The sequence below is a fragment of the Gambusia affinis genome, linkage group LG20, assembly GCF_019740435.1.
Source record: "Gambusia affinis linkage group LG20, SWU_Gaff_1.0, whole genome shotgun sequence".
In the NCBI taxonomy this organism is placed as follows: Eukaryota; Metazoa; Chordata; class Actinopteri; order Cyprinodontiformes; family Poeciliidae; genus Gambusia; species Gambusia affinis.
Genome location: NC_057887.1, coordinates 13,473,209 through 13,494,025, shown reverse-complemented (window position 1 = coordinate 13,494,025; position 20,817 = coordinate 13,473,209). Strand labels below are relative to the sequence as shown.

The following is a 20,817-nucleotide window of genomic DNA, read 5'->3' as shown; positions in this document are numbered from 1 at the left end:
AAGCTTTTAGTTTATTACATTTTAATCCAAAGATAAAAGACCTAATTACAGATGATCGAACAAAGCAAAAGCTTATGAAAGTCATGGAAATAGTGCAAACAAACACCACACAGCATAACAGACATAAAGAAACTAAATCACGGCAGTACTATGCACCATGTCAGACATCTGCAGAATTGGATTAAAACTTTTAAGTTTTAGCATATGACTGGTTAAAAGCCTGAGTATAAGGCTTAATCCTCTGAAATAAGGTTCCATGATCTCACATTCCAGGGATTTTTACAGAAGGTTTGTGCTTTAAAGATTTAAAGGATAAAGAGAGATGGGATTAATTGGTTTCAACAGAAAGTGTGGTGGCTAAAGAATAGATGTAGCCACTATTTCTGGAGGTGGAGTCTATTATCTGATAACAAAAGAATTTTGAATCAAATAAATCAAATGACTTGCCAATAATGTAATAAACTTTTGGATTATATAACATAACATTTGTCCAATATTGTAAGAAAAATATTAATGACATGGCAATAAAAGAATCTTTGACATGTAGCAGGAGGAAGCCAGAATGTAAACCATAACTTTCAGGTTGCAAGACAACTAACTATTCAATCTACTGAGCCACAGTTAGCCATCATCGAAGATACACATTTTGCAGTGATCCTAACCTAAAATATTACTGTAAGGCACAACCTGATGATTACCTTTAGTACAACATGTTTAACTAGAATATTATTTGCAAATACTTTCATCTATGAAAGAATGTTAAATTATTTGCAAAAGAGTATATTTGTTAGTTTGTTTCAGGATGACCCAACGCAGTTATTGCATTTTTTCTTATGGTTCACCGCCATACCATAGCAACTTATTATACTATGGCCAGAATGTTACATTATTGGCTCCAAAATAATATTACATCATTGGTCACTTTTTGCCAAACTCGTTATATTCTACTTAAAATTAGCTAATTGAATATTCTATTATGTTTTTGACCATTGGAGCACTGGTACATGCCTTTAAATAAGGACCTCACACAGAGGCACAAATCCATATAGGCCATATGGTACATGCCTTTAAATAAGGCATGTACCACAATTTCACAATTTGATACCTGCATTGTGAAAAGATTTGTGCTTTTGGACACAGAAACCTATCCCGTTTACACCATGCCAACTCTTTATGCAGCAATCTTCCATCATTGCCAAGTAACTAAAGATTCACCACCTTTAGCAGCTTTGTCAAAGTGGAAATGTTATTTCCTAACTTTAGCTGAGGTAGTAGATGGTACATGTTCGAGGTAAATCAGGATGATGATGGACAGAATCTGTATAAGACAGACACCAAGTTGGAACATAAGTCTTAGAGCAATGCTGCAGATTAGAGAAAATGTTTGGGGTTAAATCTAGGTGTCTTTGATTAAATCAACAGCTAAACTGTAACGCTTCAAGTCTGTTAGTGTTTAAAAAATTCTCATAATTTAAGCTATCTACAGTACATATTTTTTAATACCTTTCTTGTGTTTTAAAGGCTGTTTTAATCAGCACAATATAAGTTGAAGCATGTCATAAGTCCTAAGTAAAGATGACATCATCCTTCCTTAGTCATTGCACTCCCACCAGCTCTGTGATGGGTGGAGCGAACACCATCAACTCCTGGTATTTGGTAAAGAACAGGTGAAGACGGGACAGGTAGGTGTCCTCCTGGTAAGGAAGCTTCTTTTCAGTCAGGTACTTGGACACAACAGGCTTCACCTGAACAGAATGAAGCAAGACAGGGGTTATGCATGATCACAGGACCATAAAACTCCTCAGTATGCCAAACGTTTCTACAGTCATATGTGAGGCCATCTGTGAGACAGCTGAAGCTTGCCCCAAATTAGATCTCTAACAGGGCAATGTTTCCAAACAGTAGAAATGGTGAGAAAAAAAATGGCATGAGGCAGTAATGGTAACTCCACCTTTAAGCACATGTTGTCTGACAGAAAGGGGAAGAGGTGATGTTCCACATGGCAGCTGATCAGAGAGTGTCCAAACGTCCAGTCAAGCATAGGGTTGCGGGGCAGGTTCAGAACTCCATGGGTCATCTGGTAAATCCTCTTCGGCCGTTTTGTTGGAGAGAACATTGGTAGACCAATGTGCTGCAACAAGACATTTTTTAATTACATTTCAGGTCAATATGATTCAACCACTTTGTATTTTGAGATGCAGTTGATCAATGGAACAGGTGTTTTGACCTGATGACTCTCTAGTTAGGTGCTTGCTTAAAATTATATACTTATCTTTACCCCTTAATCACTAAATGTTGCCAGGAAAATTTTTTAAATGATTACAAAATTCCTAACTTTGAACAATTTGAGATGGTTTTGTATTTTTAGCCTTTAACCTCCCTCAGTCTTAGCACAATGCTCAAGATGTGCCTTGCAGATGTCATGGTCAGAAAGTGTGGAAGTAGGAGCATGGAGGGATTGGAAGGGCGGGTGTTCCATCAGTGAGTTCCTAAAACCACAGGAAAAAAACCCTTGTAAAAGCGCACAGGACTGTGCACTGGGTAAAAAGCTTGTGATTTCATCTCTCAAGTCTGTGAAAGGGTTAAACTTTACTATGCATGGAATGTTTGGCTGTTTCACTCCATTAAAAATAGAAGGTAAAAAATTAGGTTAAGTGTTGAAACAAATTGGAATTACCTACAAATAGTGCCAGACTTAAGGATATGAACCCCAATTAAGCAAGACATTTTTTTGATTGTGCAGAACTACACAATCTTCTGCTTACAGGAAAAATTAATTATGTAAAGACCCAGTTCAAAAATTACACACAGTCACAATCTCTATAATTTTATGTTAATTTTAGAATTTCACTTTTAAAGAGTGGAACAATTTTACAAACATCTTCTGTGGTTTATAAAACGAACAACTGGGTGCACAAGTTTGAATTTTTTGTGTAATTTCTCTAACCCACAGGGTCCACAGAAGGGACAGAAAATTCCTGTAGTTATTTAACTTGCATCAGAAACTGTGGTTTATCCTTACAGGTGTGTCACTGTTTAAATTTACTCAAAAGAGGGTCGAGTGAATTGATCCTGGAGCTGTGGAGATCGTGCAAATAAATTCCGTAAATTCCAACATATTTTTGTTGCTGGTTTTAAGATTTTACTTATTGACCGAAAAATATAAAATTTACAGAATACCTTCAGTACAATCTCAGTATGACGAACCCACTAAAATCAGAGGTCAACCTTAGCTGAACAGCTTTGAACCCAGGGAGGTGGGAGGTGAGGCGAAACCAGCCAACAACAGCATCCACAGACCCAGGAGATGCTGGAGAGAAGGTCTCCAGTCTGAGCTCTGAGTTAGAACAAACATCTGAAACCTGCATTCTCTAATCCACCTTCACACCCTTTGTTCTGAACAATGTACAGAACATTGTCTTTTCTTGGGAAATCCTGCCTGCATTGTTCTTGTTATCCCTGTAGTTCTCTGACTGCAACACAATGGACCTTACCAAGCTCCGCCCACAACCGACCCACGTGACCGCAAGTCTCACAAGCAAAGCCTCGTAGCGCATTGTTTCTATGTAAACATGACTCCATTAGTGCATCATTTCTACCTGATTTTCACAATATATCAGCTACTACAATGGACAGAGGAAATAACAAGTTCATGTCATCATCTGGGAGGAGGTTACTGGTTTCTCAGTCACAAGCTGGTTGCAAACCTGAGGCCAGCAGGTGTCAGTCGGTCAGTTATGGTAGATCTGAAATTTGGTTTGATGACCTCAATATGAGAAGCTACAGACTGATAAGAGGAACCAAAGAGCTCTGTTACGGTAAAGAAGCCATTTGTTTGTTAAAATTTTATGAAATCTATTTGTTCTTTTTGATGTTTGTTATGAATGACGTATAATCACAAACAGGGTAATTGGTCCAACGTTTAGAAACTACAGCGGCTGTAATGAGCCACAGCAAATGTAAACAAAGGTAAAATAACCCGAACAGGTGATCAACTCAAAACCATTCGTACCTTTTTAGTCTGTCTCTCTTTGTAGTTTAAGCACACTTGTTACCGTATCAACCGCCTGCGCCCCGCAAGACGAGCAAAGATTACGTTAAAAACATAACATCCAGTCCGTTACGATATCAAGTTTCCAGGCTTGATATTTATTTCTGGATTATTAATCAGCGCTTCCCTGAACACAGCGATGGTTGATTGACCAGCTGTACTTCGTGCTAGAGTGGCTAACACGAGTAACAATTTAGTCCAAAGCCTTTTCTGCTAAAATAAAATCTTTAGTGTGTGTCAGATACAGTACACGTTGCATATTGATCTGTTTAGCTAACGTTAGACTGTGTAGCAGACAGGCTTCAAGGTGTAGAAGTTGTATCAGAACTGCTATTATGCTGTACTTAGCTAACGAAAAGCTCGTGTTTGTGAGACTGCCACCCACGTGACCACGTAGAATGAGCATCAGCCAATGAAAAGCGGCCCCTCTGGTAAGGTCCATACAGGTGTCTGTTAGTTTCCCACAGAGCCTGTAATAAAAAGCTCCCTGGTGAATGTTTAGCATGAAATGAAAAGAAGCTGGTTTGTGAGTGGAGTATTTTTTCCAAATGGCCCACTTACGTCAAAAACTAAACAAACAAACAAACAAAAAAAAAATGAACAAGTTGACAAGTTTGAAACAAAAATGTCCATAAACATGTAGACAAAACACGTATAAACACAAAACGATTAACTCTGTTGTATTATAATGTAGTTTATTCAAATATGATTTTACCCTAAAATATCATTACTCTTGTGTAGTTTTGAAGTATTTCCAATGTAACTGTTCATTTTAATTCATTTTTGTGTTATCCTTTATTACTTTAAAGAAAAATGTAAATGGTTAACTTACTGGTCAGTGGTAAAATCTGTGGTCTTTCTTCTTGTTATTCCTCAAGGTTCTGAATTAGGATCCGATTTTTTGGTCCAATTTATACATGTAATATAGGTCAGAATTTGAAAGGTGTCTGTCTCTATTTTGATATTAATGGCACACATTTAATGTCATGCAAAAATTGTTGCCCAGTTGTTTTTCAGTTGTTTGCATTTGATGTTATTCAGTAAAATTTGTTCCTTCTCAAACTGCTAAATCCTGAAAATTTTTTACTATTGGTGCAATATTTTCATACAAACCTTCTCTTAAGTCCCTCTTTAGGAAATATATTTTAAAAAGGCAGCATAAGAGCTATGGATCTAGAAATTTGTCATTTTTTTGTTCAACAGTAAAAGGACAACTTAGCAGTTGTCCTGAGCAATAACTTAGTTGCTATCTCTGTAGCAAATCCCTAAAAGTTAATTTAACAAAGCACCTGCACTCTTCAATTGGACCATTTTTTTTAACTGTTCCTCTAATATGTACACAACTTAAGAAAAAATGCATCTTTTTAATAACTATTTCACTTAATACAAACTAAAGCTGGATTTGAAGTTTTACAACTCAATTCAGCAAAATGACACTTAAAATGTGTATGTTGTTTCCGATTTTATTAATTACTCACATTTGACACCTTTTCTTATTTGGTCGTTTCAATCAATTTGTTTTATGCATTGTATGGATTTTTATCTGTTTTAAAAATGTTTTTTCATATGTTAGTTTTGAAACCAGTCCTTCTTAAAAGAAGACAATTTATCTCCACAAGATTTGCATGTATGCAAATGCAGGCACTGTGTTGTCACCTGGAAAATGTTGACATGGATGTACGGAATGGAGAACATGGCTCTGCACACCAGCATGCATAACAAGGCCCCGGGCATCGACCTGAACCCGGACACGTTTATGAGGAGCCAATACTGTGAATACAGGCCCAGTGCAATCATCAGGACCGTCCGGACCACCATGCCTAAAGAATTTCCTTTAAGATGAGCTGAAAACAAATATATCACTCACATTAAATCAACACTGATGAGAGACACATGTAGGACACCAAAGAGTTAGAAAACTATCTCAACTTTATGCTGGTAGTCATTTCAGAAACTCTACAAATTAACCTACAGTGAAAAAAACCCAAAAAAACTTTCTAACCTAGAGCAACGAGTGGAGTGATGACCGGCACAGATAGGGGGGCCATAAACAAGTAGATAATGCGAGGCAGAAAGGGAATCTTCCAGACGCTGGAATCGCCGAGTCCAATGACGTTGGTGTGGGCGTGATGCATCTTAATGTGACCATGTATGCCTGCTTGAGCTGAGAATGAGCCACAGATCTGAGCAGACCAAAAAAATTTATAAAATAAAAAACAGACGTTAAAACTACACATATTTCTCAGTCAACGCACATGTGTTAAGGAAGAAATTGGATGCAGGCTATGAATCTATTATATTTTTTGTTTACATTTTGAGGTATCTGGTTTAAGGTTAATAGAGAGTAAAAACAATGATACAAATGTTTTGCTTATGTAAATACCAGCACATTCAATAAATATCCATGTTTAATTAGGCAAGGTCAGTGTACTGAGTTTCTGGATGCTTGGGTTGTTTGAGGTTACTGAATGGTTTAAGCAAAAACATGTTCTGTGTTTGCAGCACAGAAAGATAAGCTGTTTAAATCTAATTTGGAACGTATCTTGCTCTTTCTGTGGTTGTGAGGGTTTTTGCCAAGTTTTTGTTATGATCACTGGAGTAATGAGTGCATCTAGAATAGTGTGATACACGTTCAGTCCAATAACCTCTGAAACTAAATATTTGCATGCATTGGTAAAAGTTCAGTTAGAATAACTAAAATTAATTATAGTTGCTAAATGGCAGGATAATGAGAGATATAGTGTTTGTTTTAATTTTCTTCAAAATCAGATGTTTTCCAATTTCCATGCTGTTTAACCAATCACCTTTTTAAAATGTATGACTTTTTTTGTCAAAGGCCCTATCTATTTTTCTATGAGGTGCTCCCAGTAGTTTGACAGCACTTTGGTCCATTCCTCCTAAAGGAACTGGTGTGAAATTGGTCAGGCTTGTAGGCCATCTTGTTTACACCTTAGAAAATCTAACCATTTTTTTTCGGGCTTTGTGATGGTCACTCCAAAAATATTGATGTCATTGGGTAATAGTTGAATTATAACTTTTGTAACGTTTAAACTGGTATGAAAAATGTTTTTCATTCAACTGAGTAAAGTAAAAAGTTATAAAAACAAATTGATATTGAGCTAGCATTCTGAGCTCAACTGAACACTTAATCAATCATATGTGTGTCTTTTGAGCTTCTTAAAAGTCAAATTGAATAAAGAAGAATCATCGCAGACAGTTACTAATATTCCAGTTTGTGGTTTAATGGAAAATGATCAGGAAGCTCTTGATTTCTATGCCAACTTTAAAGCAATTTTAAATGCTAAATTTCAGATGGAAGGCTTTTCAGATTGAGCAATCAGGAGCTGGTGGGCCTTTGAGAGGGTTCTGTGGAAGCATGTCTCTGTCGGGAAGAAAATGATTGTGTGAAAAGCATAGACAAAGAAATGAATCAATAAGGCCCTTCAAAGTTGATGTTTTTTACTCTCACTTCTTTAGCGTTAGCTTTGCCAAAGAAGTGAGTAAGAATATCCAGCACAAAAAGTTATTTTTGTTTTAAATTTTGATATGGCAGCAGATTGTTTTATTTTCTGCATACCTCGATGAAGAAGATGGCCCAGAACTTTGCCCAGGTGTGCGACTCACAGAGCGCCCCGTGACTGGCCAGATGTGTCCCTTTGACGGTGATGACAGCATGACCCAAACCCATCAACAGCATCCCCAAGGAAAACCATAGCAGCTGAGATGAGCCTAGCAGCAGGAAGGCTGGAAGACAGATAACAAGAGATAAATTTGGCTATAGATTTTTTTTTACATTAACTTAAAACTCTCGACTCTCTGTTTCTTAACATTGCTTTAAACTAGATTTTAATGAAAAAATGTTATCCATGCTGTGCCACATTAGTTTAACAGTTTCTGTACTAAAAGGCTGAAACAACTTCTGATAGACTAAATACCTAAAGAAGAAGGACGAAAGAAAACAAAATGATGGTCAGTCTTAATCTTTGTTCTGGTAGTTTTCTAGCAAGTCTAAGAGCTCAACCTCAGACACCAGAGGCCTCAGTTAGAATGTCAAATGTTAAAGTTTGTGATAGGATGATTAGAAAAAGCTTGAACAAGTGTGGCTTGTTCAGAAGGGCTGAAGGAGAAAGCCTCTTCTCTCCTAAGAGAACATGGCAGCATGGTTTAGGTTTGCAAATATGCATCTGAATGAACCAAGCTGAGATCTGGCCCAAACTGGGCCATCGACAGGACAATGATCCCAAACACTGCAGGAAATCCTCAACAGAATGGCTGAAAAAGAAATGAAGCCAGGTGCATCAAGAGTCCAGTCAAAGTACAGTGCTGACTCAAACAATGTGGGAGTGCTGTAAAGAAACAAATGTCGAAAAACTAACAAACTTAACTAACTAAAGTTGGATATAGAAATCGGTCCTGACTGATTAAACTTTAAAATTAAAATATGTTGTCTTTAGCTTCAAAAATTAACATATAGTGGCTTCCAAAAGTATTCATATCCTTTGAACCTTTCCATATTTTTCATATTACAATCACAAACATAACTATATATTTTATTGGATGTAATGTGAAAGACCAACATACAAAGTGATATACAATTGAGAACTAGAAAAAAAGATATACATGATTTAAAACAGTTCTTTTTTCTTTTACAAATAAAAAACTGAAAAGTGCAGTGTGTACCTTTCAGTTTCTCCCAGTGCAACAAATTGCCCTCAGAAGTTGCATAATAACTGCTAAATAGAGTCAGTCTGTGTGTAATCTAATCTCTGTACAAATACAGCTGCTCTGTGACAGCTTGAGAGGTGTGTTAGGAGGATATTGGGGAGCAAACAGCATCATAAAAGGAGTGCAGCAGACAGGTCAGGAATAAAGTTGTGCAAAAGTTTAAAGCAGCCTTAGGTTATAAAAAGATTGACCAAGCTTTGAAAATTTCTCACTGAACACTGCTCAGTCCAGTCTTTCCAGAAATGGAAAGAGTACAGGTACCTACCAAGAAAAGGCTGCCCACCTAAACTTAAAGGCCGAGCAAGGAGAACACTGATCAGAGATGGAGCCAAGAGGCCCATGGAGAGTCTGGATGAAAAGCTTAGAAGCTTTGTTTAAACTACGGCAAGTCGCCTTCACCACATCTAGATCCCTAAATGAACTGAATTGTTCCTAAGTGATTGGCAGATAGCATCAGCAATAAATTAATCAAATGTATCAAATGGGTCTGTGTGCATATATGGTAAGAGAAGTACAATCTGGATGTTATTTGATTCACTTTTTCAGTCTAATACTTGGTAGTTTTTTTTTACATATGCTTTAATTAAGCCAACTCTGATATATGATAACCTCAACCATGGCAGTACTCCTAAACTTTAGTGTTGCTGTGTCAAAGCAGGACAGTGATCATAAATCTTAACAGCAGCCTGCCAAAAAGACACAATCATTTCCAATTGCTTTATTGAAATAGCTGCAGATATAACATAATTCAGTCCAGAGATAATATTGTTCAATAGGCAAAAAAAAGTTACAAGATGATCCTTAAATAATAGACAAGAACTTAACACAAAGTAGAAGATCAACTGAAAGATGATAAATCACAAAGGTCCTCCAGTGGGTCTTTGCTGTCAGATTCTGTTAATTCGCTCCAGCTAGCTTTTTTAAGTTCTCAATCTTCCCCTTTTGTTCTCCTCTTGCCCTGTACCCTCATTTTGTTGACTAAGAACTACAGAAACTAGAAACAAAATGGGGAAAAAATCTGCTAAAGTCTAAAGGAAAGCTTCAAATAAGTTATAGAAAACTTGGAGAACAAATAATCAAGTTTCGGTTTAAAGATAATTTTTTTCCTTACTTAGTAACAAAGAAGAAGAAGTAGTGGATAGTTAGGAGCATCTCCAGCTTGAGGTAAATTAGCAGGCAGATCTGGTAAAATGAAACCTTATTCGTCACCAGAGACAGCAGGGCTGCTCGTATCTGACACCTTTTCATCACATACAACATTCCTTACATCACTTCACATGTAGATTAAAAGTCATCCTTTGATCTAAATATAAATTTACACATCTCCATTATATAGGAAGATTCAGCAGCTCATTATGTGCATGAAGTAAAAAGTATATTAATGTTTTTTTTTTTTATTTTGTTTGATCTAAAATCCAGACTGCAGTGTGTGCTCTTGGTCATATATACACACAGTCACATGGGATTGTTAAACTTCATTAACGTCTCCGGCCCCCGCAATTTCTAAATCTATAAACCTGTGCTAATCAGCTTGGTTTCAGATTTCAGACCCCACTGATTCAGATAAAAGTAGAATGTACAATTTACAAATTCTTTTACAAATGAGAAAATCTTTTGGTGTATTAATTTCAGTTTATTTAATTTGTGTCAAATTGCAACATGTCATCTTAAGGCAATTTACAAAAAAAAGGCCAGGTCTCTAACAGCCTTACACATTCATGGCAAAAATAGTTCAAGGTAAGTCAGCTTGGAAGCAGGACTGGACTTTAACTAAGCCATTTTAACATTTGCTACTACAGCTGTTCCCCCATAATTGTCCTACATTTAACTCCGACCATGATCCATTTAACTCCTACCAGCTTCCTCACAGCATGATGTGAAAATGCTGTGTTCAGGGGTTGTAAAGTGACAACACAATTGTAATGAAACATTAAAGCTTATAAAGTTCTATGTCATTTATCAACATTTTGAACACTATGAGTCATTTTAGTCAGTTTGAAATGTTTCTGAACCTCAGATTGCTATCTTCTTATGATACCAATCATCCTGTCAACTTATTTCTTACCAGGTACCAGGCACAGGAATGCTGCAGTCAGGATGCTGCAGTCCACTCCCCTCTTCTCCCACCAGCTGCTCTCTTTCATCACCTTCTGCACCAGCCTGGTCAGCTCCATCATCAGAGACTCTTTCCCCACATCCTCCTCTCCTCCTCCATTTGTGACCTCCGAAAGCACTCCGGTTCTCAGTTTTAGCACACCACCCCATCCTCGGTCATTCTGGATTTCAGGAATTTCTCGGCACTCATCCTGTATGCTCTGCATGCTGAAGACCGGCTCAGGCAGAGTCACAGTCTCCCCTTGAGAGCAGCCGGCGCCAAACACTGCAAAGTCCACTGAGGAAAGTCAACACTGACAAACTCCCTGTTGGTGAGGATCATTGTCAGAGAAGCCCGACCCACTTCCTGTAGCCGTTCTGTATCCTCCCGTCCCACCTCCTTTTTATGTCATTCCTCCTCCTCGCCTTGACTTTGAATCTAATGAGGCACTGGCTGAAGATTTAACAAGATGGATTCAGAAATCCTGCAGAAAAAAAAATGCATCTGCTTCAGTTCCCCCTCTCTGGTGTCTCATGCATTCTGCATGACGCTCTCCCCTTCGTTGTTCCTCTGCCTTTGTGTGCTCTCCTCTTCTCCCTCCCCTCTGCTGCTGTAACCTTGGCAAACATCCTGGGAAAGACGAAGGCTGAGCAACAGCATCCACTTCTGTTTTTTCAAAGTAGGAAGATAGCTTTTTCTTTTAGAAATTCATTCACATTAATCTGCATCCCTCTGGAATCTGGATGACTGGATAAACAGGATCTGACTCGGAAAGGGAAAAAGTGGAAATTAGAATTGTCCTTGTATTTTTCTAAACTGAATTGTATTTTTCAGGCTGGGTTCAATAACCATACAAAAACGTTGAAGAAGTGTTACAAAACAGTGAGGTCCAGGTACAGGGAATGATGTGCCCATAAATAAATAAATAAATAAATAAATAAATACCTAAAACTAAGAAATATCTAAATGCAACAAAGAAGAGGGAGAAAAAAAACATAAAATATCAGAACAGCTTGCTAATGTTAATGCAGATAAATAAAAAAAAGAAAATAGTGGAAAATGGCTTCTAAGAAAAAAGATAAAAACACAGAAAATTCTACCCCAAAAGAGGAGGTAACCAGAATTACATAAATGTAACAAAATTTAAGATAAATCGAATTTTAACAACCTTAATGCATTCATGCCAATGTATAAGTACAACAAGCTCACAATGAATTCTTTCTTTACTTTATTTTAAGAAAAGATATAATGTTTGTGTGAACATTTTCATGCAGTTATTACAAAAAAATAAAAATGATCATACATGCAGGGTCATGCCCTCTGGCGCAGATACATCCAGAGCTGAAAGGTGATGCGACATGCAGCAACCTGAAACTGCAGCTTTATCTTACGCAAACTCACGTAACTTAGTCCTGACACCACATCGTCTAACTGTTACCACCATGTCTGCAACAGTTTCAGGTTAGTTTCTATCACAAACATACAGTATGGTCAATAATGTACATAAGCTAAACAAAAATATTTTGTTTTAAAGTACAATATTTGAATTTAGATTTTTTTCTTCAATGGAGCAATAGAAAAGTACAGTAACAATAAAGCAGAATTTATTGGAGGTGAATCAATAGAAACTTACCTGTTTGTAGAAAATTATTAAAACCAAAACCTGTATCTTATTGTAAAGTTTGTAATTAGTTTGTTGATATTTATGTGTGTAGATGGAGACATATTTAGATTTATGTAAATATATATAATAGCATGTCACAAAATACAAATAAACTATGTTCTTGACAATTCTTAGGTAGGAGAACCTACATGAAATTGAGTGCAGTTACACATGGTGGCCACAAGATGGTGGCAATGGTCTTTTGGAGATAAACAAATCCACACCAGTGATTGAACCATTAAAGGGCCATAATCGAGTATCTTGACATGCTTTACCCTTGATGATTTTGAATTGTAACCAAAAAGAGTATTTGCTGCTGATTAGTAATTAAAATGATCAAAGACAATACATGTTCTGTTTTGCCCCATGATTATATAATATGCAATATGAGCCATAATATGTCATGAATCTATCTGTTGAGAATGAAGATGTAAGGTGATACTCTTGCTATAAAACAGATAAAGTCTCAAAGTGCAGAGTCCTCAATAGCTTCTGGTTCTTCAAGAACATCAAGACGCCTCTTGCAGGCATCTAGCATCTTTTTTCTAGGGCCTAATGGGATATGAATGCTACTGAGGTCCTGATCTGAACATAGTAACAGTGCTTCCAAGTCAATCTTTTCCCGACTGAGGATCGGCAAGAATTCACTCAGGCCCTGAGAGGCAAGAAAAGTTTCCAGAGGGTTATTCTCTGGCTCCATATCCTCATCCAATCCGATGTCAACCTCTTCCCAAGGTAATTCTTGCAGGTTCCTCTCCTGTAGGCTAAATGCGCTGCCGATACTGTCTTCATCAAAGCTAGGAGAGCGCTGAGGCAGGCGTCCACGCAGACGGACATTAGGTGCTCGACCAACAGGTTCACTTCCTACAACACTTCCTTCATCTCGTCCTCCATTCCCAAACATGCCACCTGTCATATAGTTCCTTCTAAACACCATGGTGCCAAGCCCAGGCCGTGTGAAAAGGGAGTCCCGCCCAGAGTCTGCACTGATTTCTGAATAGGCAGCTTCATAGAGGCCTGGGTCACTCATGGCATGAGAAACTGTGTCAACATCATCATCATTTTCCCGGGGGAACATGTCCCGGATGTTGAGACGGGCCCGCTCTTTGGGGATGGCATAGGTACCTTGTTTGAGGAACAAGACGTCGCTACCAAGCTGCAAGCCAGTGAGCGAGCGGATACTTTTTCTCCCATCTTCGTAGATTTTGAACGTTCCATCAACCTGCTTCTTCTTTTCCAGTTTCTTCTGAATCTTGGCCTTCCCCTTGGCTGTTGAATGCAGCGTAGCCTGGAAATAAAACCAGCTCGCTTGAAACAAAATTTAAGGTCTTAAAACAAAAACAAACATGGGCACATTTTTCAAAATAACTTTTGTTTTGAAAGACATCAATAAAAACTCTACCAATAGAAAACACTGTTGACAAAGACCTCAAAGACTCCACTTCACAACCTCTGAGGTTTATTTTTATACTTCAATCTGACAGTGAGAATACAGAAAGTATGTCTGGCCATTAGATTGCAGAAGGTTTTGTTTATGCTCAGGTATTTATTACCACAATAGACCAGATGAGTACCCAAGCCATCTATCTTCTGATCCATTCTGCCATCACGAGGTATTATCTATCCATTTTATGTCTTCTGTTTATCCAAGAACAAGATTCCTCACATTCTTTCTAAAAAATCCCCCCAGTGAGTGTTTAGCCTGCTCCGAGATGTTCTCAGAAAACCTCTGATACGAGATATCCGGTTGACAACCTGACCACACATCTAAACACCTTTGATGCAGAGGAGTAACCATCCTACTATCAGTTTGCGTCTATTGTAGGAGCTCCTTACTGTGTCTGTAAGACTGAGTCCACACTAGAGCAGAGCAGAGTAGGGCATAGATTACTACATATAAGGGCTCATTTCAATTTACCATCCTCCTGCTATATTACTGTTGAACACCACACCAAGTACTTCCCTAAATCCACAAAACACTGCCTGGACAACCATACTACAATAATTTTCTCACAAACTCTACAAGGGTAAGTTTCTGTTCCTCTGTTCAATGACCAGAGCAAAACTTACACTGATGCTTTGGATCGAGGATCGATGTTTGACAATCATTCAGAGCCTCCTTTCCAACACCCTTGGGTAAGCTTTCTGCCTCTTTTCCTTACTCCTGTGGTTCAAAACTTAGCACTTCTATGTAATCAACAACTAACCTTACTAGGAGGATTTAGAGTGAAATGTTAAAGGTGAAACTAACCAGTCAAAAACAACCAGTTTCTATGCTTAAACAAAACCTTGGGTTTGTGGGCTAAGTCTTCATCAAGTTCTTAACATTGGTGTTATGTAGTAACAATGCAGGGAATTGATTGTAATCTCAATTTTTCTCATAAAAACCATTATTAGCATATAGAAGATGTATAATATTATGCTTGTTTATATCTGACTCATAACCACCTGTGAATATGGCATGTTGGAGGTGACTGTGTTGAACTTGCGGCTTAGCGTGCTGCTGCTGGTGTAGCTGGAGAAGCTAATAGCATCCAGGTTGTCCAGAGCCACTGACTCCTTCATGAACTTCCTCTCCATGCGCTCCCGGTGCCTCATTTGGAGCTTCTCACAGTCTTTGATGCGACGCTCTGCAGCCCGAAATGCTCGGTCCTTCAGCTTACTGACCAGTTTTGGGTTGAGGGTGATCTGCCTGGAGGCGGTAGAGTCCAGATATCGAACACAATCCATGTGGCCCTTGGTGGCTGCCATGTCCAGAGGTGTGTGATAGTCATTGTCCAGACACCAAAGGTTGGCACCGAAAGCTACCAGGAAGGAGAGCGAACTGAGGTGGCCGTTGGCAGCTGCCAGGTGGAGTGGCGTGTTCCCCCAGATATCACATTTGTCTGGATCACCTCTAAGAAACAGGAGAGGAGATGTCTAATTAAATTTATTGAACTGATTCTATTGCTAATCTTAAAGGTTTTCTTTTCGGCTGTACACACTGGGAGATTTCTTGTAGAAAAGGCAAGAATCAACTTTAACTGTGTGTATGAATTAATTTAGTCAGCTAGGGGAAGATTTTTTCTTCAAAATTAATTAGATATCTACAAATGATCATTAGGAGGATCAGAACTGGCTAATATAAACTAACACTTGTTCTTTGATTAACTTAATTTTAAAGTTAGAATAGAAACAGCCTTTATCTTCTCACAAGAGTAAATTCTAATTTTAAAATAATTACAGGCAGTCCGGAAAGCTGAATTTCATAAAAATCCAGTTTTTTTCTCCTTCCTCCTGATATTAATGAATTATAAGTAGAAGCCCCAATATGCAGTTTATTCCCCCAGGTGTTAATGTATCATTATCAAGAACATAAACAGGAGCATTCAGCTGCAGCAGCAACAAACTTTCTTTCTTTTTTTCCCTCCTCTTACACATTAAGTCCATAATCAATAATTGAAGCTCTGCAGGTTAAACATGACAGAGGTGATGTTGCATTATTCATCCCACACACCCAATGTCTTTTTTTCACACACGAACATGCAGTCACCACAACAGGGCCACCGGCCTCATCAGCATCACCTCTGACTTTATTTACAGCCTGTGACCCTGATGGACCTTTTTACAGTTCTTCATTCTGCTGTTGGTTTAAAAGTTGTAATGCAGATCCAGTTGCAGAGGTGGGAAATGTATCACTGTAGTAACATGCACCAGGAATCACACCTACGTAGCTCAGACAGTAATCTGATCACATGTAGCTCCTGTTTAGAGGTGATAAAGCCGAGATAAACAAAAAACAAATCTGTTTTCTTGAAACATGAAAAAATGTGGCTGCTGTCAAGAGCAATTGTTCTAAGGAAGCTCTGACTGAGACTTCATTTGTAAGTCATTTAAAATCAGTTGAGTTGTTTTTGGCACTCATTTTTCCTTTAATCTAAAGAAAAGTATTGGATATGAAATGCAACAGAATAGTTTAGGTGTTTGCTCGTTATTATTCTAAGTGTAATTAAATGTAATTAAAATGATTTAACCTCTAAAACGTAAACACCATTGCCATATACAAAGTGAGAATATAATGTATGTTACAGTGGAGTGTGACCGTCTATAATTGTAAACAGAGGATGACTGTTTTCTTGACAAAAAACACTTTGCTAACCGGAATATATGTAGCTCTTTATTCACAACACAAGAGAATTGGGTTCATATTTCCTCAGAGATTCTCCAATGCAGAAAAATATATTTGGGTAATATCTTGCCATGACAATGACTGTGGTGGAGTCTGTGTTGTTTGTTGGCAAATAGTTCCTCAAGTAAGAACATATGTTGCTGTACCATTGTTCTTTATTTTTATGTACCAATACAAGATGTATTTTGATATTCACAGATTGCGTTATAAAAACAAACCAGTCTTGAACCTTCAACTATGATAGACTAATTAAAGGAACTGGTATAACTATTGATTCATCAATGCACTACATTAACCCACTTTGGTTCGAGCAGCAGGAAGAGGAATTGTTTCAGGAAGGAAATTCTGCATGTCAATTAGAGATCATGTGCCCATGACCAGGATAAATATGCTTTCTTTCATGCATCAATAATGAGGGAAATACCAGGGAGGACATTACATAATCTGAATAATCTGAATTATTGTGCTTCTTCTTCATTTATTTAGAATTGTTAAAACGGAGCAGGCCTTAGTACCATCTGCTTATTTAAGAGGTATTTTTCCTTTATTTCTAGACACTAAGCTAGATAAAACTACCCTAAAAGCATCCTGAAATGTCCCCTTTCCTAAAGGTAATGGTAGCTAAGCTAAATGTAGCTCAGGGGTCCACATAGCTTTTCCCTGCTGGTGTGGTCAGTCATAAAAAACACTGGGGCTCATTAACAAATAATATTGTTAATTATGGTGCTTTGGACTTAAAATAGATTGTTTAAGACAGCAAAACATTAGATTCTTTATGTTAATTTAAGTCACCTTTCTGGTATTCCAAATGATGAAATTATCCATCACTGCGGTGACCGATAAATATTTTGACTTAAGACATGTAGGTATACAATCATCATGAGCTTCCCCTTTGAATTCTATGACTTTCACTGTGCAAATGCTACTATGTAAATGTAAATTAAAATACAAGAGGTTAAGCTGAAGGGCTGCACAGTGGAACAGTTGGTAGCACTGTTGCCTTGTAGAAAAACGGTTTCCCAGCCTGGGGTCTATCTGTATGGAGTTTGAATGTTCTCCATGTGAATGCGCGGGTTCTCTCCGGGTACTCCAGTCTATAAAATAAAATCCCAATAACATAAAGTAAACACTGAGATTAAATTGCAAGGTGACAAAAGGTGGAAAGGTTAATGGCATATAAATATTTTTCCAGGGCCCTACACATTTAGCAGTGTTAACGTTTTTCATCAATAAATTCAAATTGTTTCTCTTTTCATACATATGTATCTACATTCTTTGTTAATATGTTGTTTCTTGGCTTAAAGTAGATTCTAATGGGCAAAAATAAATAAATGAAAATTTGGAGACATGGCTTAATACATTCTAACTGTAGTATAAAAATAAAGAAGATTCTTTGCTATACGGAAATGTTGGCCACTGTCGTAAAAAAGCAACTATACAAGTTTTCCAGGAATTCCTGTGTTATTGACACATTCATTGCAACAATTTGTGTATGTCTTTCTTCTGGTCTGTTTCTATCAATCAATCTCTGTGACCTTTCCAGGAGTCAGCTGTCCGTGGCATCACTGCATGCCTTATAAACCTGCAGTCAGCTGCACAATAAAGGGCACCCAGACTGTTTCATTCTGCTTCAACAAATAACAAGGAGCCACTTTGATCAGCATCCTGCTTTGATTGTAGCTAGAAAACCTTAGCAGAGGTTGATCCTAAAACCATCACAACATAAACATTCAGCCAAACACAATGGATTTTCATCCTCCGATTATTTTTAATCTACCGTAGTTGAGTGAAATTATTACTGATTGCTTCTGGATATGATTTAGAGTGCTAGCCTGCAGACCAGGCTGGTATGTTCTAAAATTGATCACAACTGAACATGAAGCTGTCACAGTGTGCATTCACTTGTTTAACCTGACCTTTCTATGTAGTGGGGCTGTAAAATCTTCTATGTGTCCCTACACTGATTAACTGCTAAGGAAGGAAATAACATTTATTCTAAATATTTTATTTATTATGAGTTTGGTTTTTTCAATAATAATAATTCGATCTTAAACTAGACTTTGATTTGGTTAAATATAGTTTCTATTTCACGTTTCAAACTCTATAACATATTTATTTATTTTTAAAAAAACAACAACATTTTTTTACGGACTCACCCTCTGCCAACGATGAGCCGGAGAGCCTCCAGGTTGCCGTGGTAAGCGGCCCATAAGGTCGGCGTCATCCCATCTTCGTCCGGGGCGTTCAGCTCCTTCCGAGTGGCTTCCTTCAGGATGTCCAGGTAGCCGTCCCGGGCCGCCCGGTGGTACCGGTCATTCATGGCGGCCTTTTATCAGTTTCAGCTCCAGTCCATAACCTTTAGTCCCTTTGAAGAGCTGACTTCTTGGTTCTGTCCGGGACGCTGTTAGTCCTGCGGCCTGCAGAGCCCATTGCTGGGCAGCTGGTTGCTTAGAGACGTCGGCCTGCTATAAGTCAGGAATGGGCGGAGTTTTCGCCAAGTAAAGACGCGCCCCGCTTCACGTATAAGTCAAACCTGGAGCATCCTTCAGTTTTGAAGATAATTTCGAATCCCGACAAGTTAAATTTAAGCATCCTCTTTAATGTCATTGTTTTGACATAGATGTTTTTAGTCCCCCCCAACTTTTAAGCGTTGTTGAGGTGTACAATGATCAAACATTAAAATCAAAAACAGCCCGACTGCTCGAATGATCTTTTCTTGTTCAATTAACAAGAAATGGAACAAGGACAAACAGTATTTGTCCTTAGTATTATTTGGTAGAATTACCTTTCACATTATATAATTTGGGTGAAACAGGTTGCCGTCTGCTGCACACAACTTTTCAGTTCTGACCATGTATTTTCTTTTAGGCCAGTGAGATTCCTTAAAAAAATGGTTGAAAGTCTGATTCAGTCACATGCAGTCATATTCAGTATGTTCTCAAACATTTTACTTTATATCCCTTCCTTGTCAGAGATCACCTTGTTGGGTTCACCAGGGGGTCACTGAATACATTGTTAGGTAATGCACTCATCTTACTACATTCAAAATTATTTTGTAACTGAAAATATAACAAAGAAAAAATGCATCACTCCTCTTAAATCCACACTCAAAGATGCTCACTGCTCTACATTTTATCACCCAAATAAAACAACAGGCGCTTTACAAACACATAAATACTTACAAAGACGAAAGTTTTCCAAGGTACGTACAAAGCGTATAAACGTTTCCCGCTCTCCTGTCTAAATTCTTGTTGCCAAGGTTACTGAAGAAAAATACGTTAGATATTGTTTGCTCCTAAGAGTGCTCACTCGGTCATGTTTCTACAAAGATATGAAGATTGTAGCACAGATGTCCTACTCGGATCAAATTCCAAACCCCAAATTTTAAAAAAATATTCTGAATAGTCACACAATTACGAACTTATTTTCACTATAAACTAATTTATAGTATATTTGACCAAATGCCCTCACAGTTACACATCCAGTAGGTACAGAAATTATTTTTTCCATTTTAGTTTGACTGTCACAAATTGATTCAGAAAGTTGACAAACTTATGCATTTTATCCATTCTTCATACTTTTTATTATTTCAAAAGGTATCATTTGGTAAATCCAGTTTAGCCAGATCCATCCACTCTGAGCCAATAACTTTTTCCGCTGTCATATACAAATATTTATATTTGATTTATTTTTAAAGCTGTAGATTGTTTGTATTGCTACAATTATGTACAGTTCCTTTTATATTTTAAGAAATGAAATACAAAAAAATATCCATTTAAAAATAAATAAAATTTTTATTTATTTTCTAAAGGACATACATATTTTTGACAATTTGAGTTAGAGTTTATCTAGCTGCAGCATAAATCTTTGCTTCAGCTGTGTTTTACTGTGTGTACTAAATCTTCTGCAGTGCATTCCAATTGGTTCTTAACCTCTAGAACCCGACGGACCCACTGGTGGGTCCAGCTGCCATGTTACCTTGGCTCGCTTAGGGTGTAAGAGGTTAAGTGGTTCTTAGTATTTAAGTGAGTGAAGAACACTTTTAGGTGTGTACGGGAAAAATATTTCTAAGTACTTTTGATGAGTTAAGAACATTATATTCAACCAATGATTTC

The 20,817-nt window shown here is 37.6% G+C and overlaps 2 protein-coding genes across 4 annotated transcripts; both read right to left on the bottom strand.

Annotated features, from left to right (window-relative positions):
• Positions 1-11,134, bottom strand: fads6 (fatty acid desaturase 6). The gene is made up of 6 exons (XM_044103709.1): positions 10,842-11,134; positions 7,629-7,795; positions 6,054-6,234; positions 5,708-5,895; positions 1,952-2,131; positions 1-1,745 (listed from the first exon to the last, which is right to left on the bottom strand). Exons 1-6 carry the CDS (start codon positions 11,095-11,097, stop codon positions 1,596-1,598), a joined length of 1,122 nt encoding a protein of 373 aa, XP_043959644.1. The 5' UTR covers positions 11,098-11,134; the 3' UTR covers positions 1-1,595.
• A 496-nt stretch (positions 11,135-11,630) lies between these two features.
• On the bottom strand, positions 11,631-19,955 carry LOC122823754 (Usher syndrome type-1G protein homolog). 3 transcript variants are annotated; one of them, XM_044103707.1, is made up of 4 exons: positions 19,885-19,955; positions 18,859-19,167; positions 14,983-15,430; positions 11,631-13,822 (listed from the first exon to the last, which is right to left on the bottom strand). In XM_044103707.1, the coding sequence occupies exons 2-4, from the start codon at positions 19,020-19,022 to the stop codon at positions 13,001-13,003; spliced, it is 1,434 nt and encodes a 477-aa protein (XP_043959642.1). In that variant the 5' UTR covers positions 19,023-19,167; positions 19,885-19,955; the 3' UTR covers positions 11,631-13,000. The 3 variants fall into 3 exon arrangements, with proteins under 3 accessions (XP_043959642.1, XP_043959643.1, XP_043959641.1); XM_044103708.1 differs by having other exon boundaries at positions 18,859-19,134; positions 19,885-19,953; XM_044103706.1 differs by having other exon boundaries at positions 18,859-19,761; positions 19,885-19,945.
• Positions 19,956-20,817: the final 862 nt, after the last annotated feature.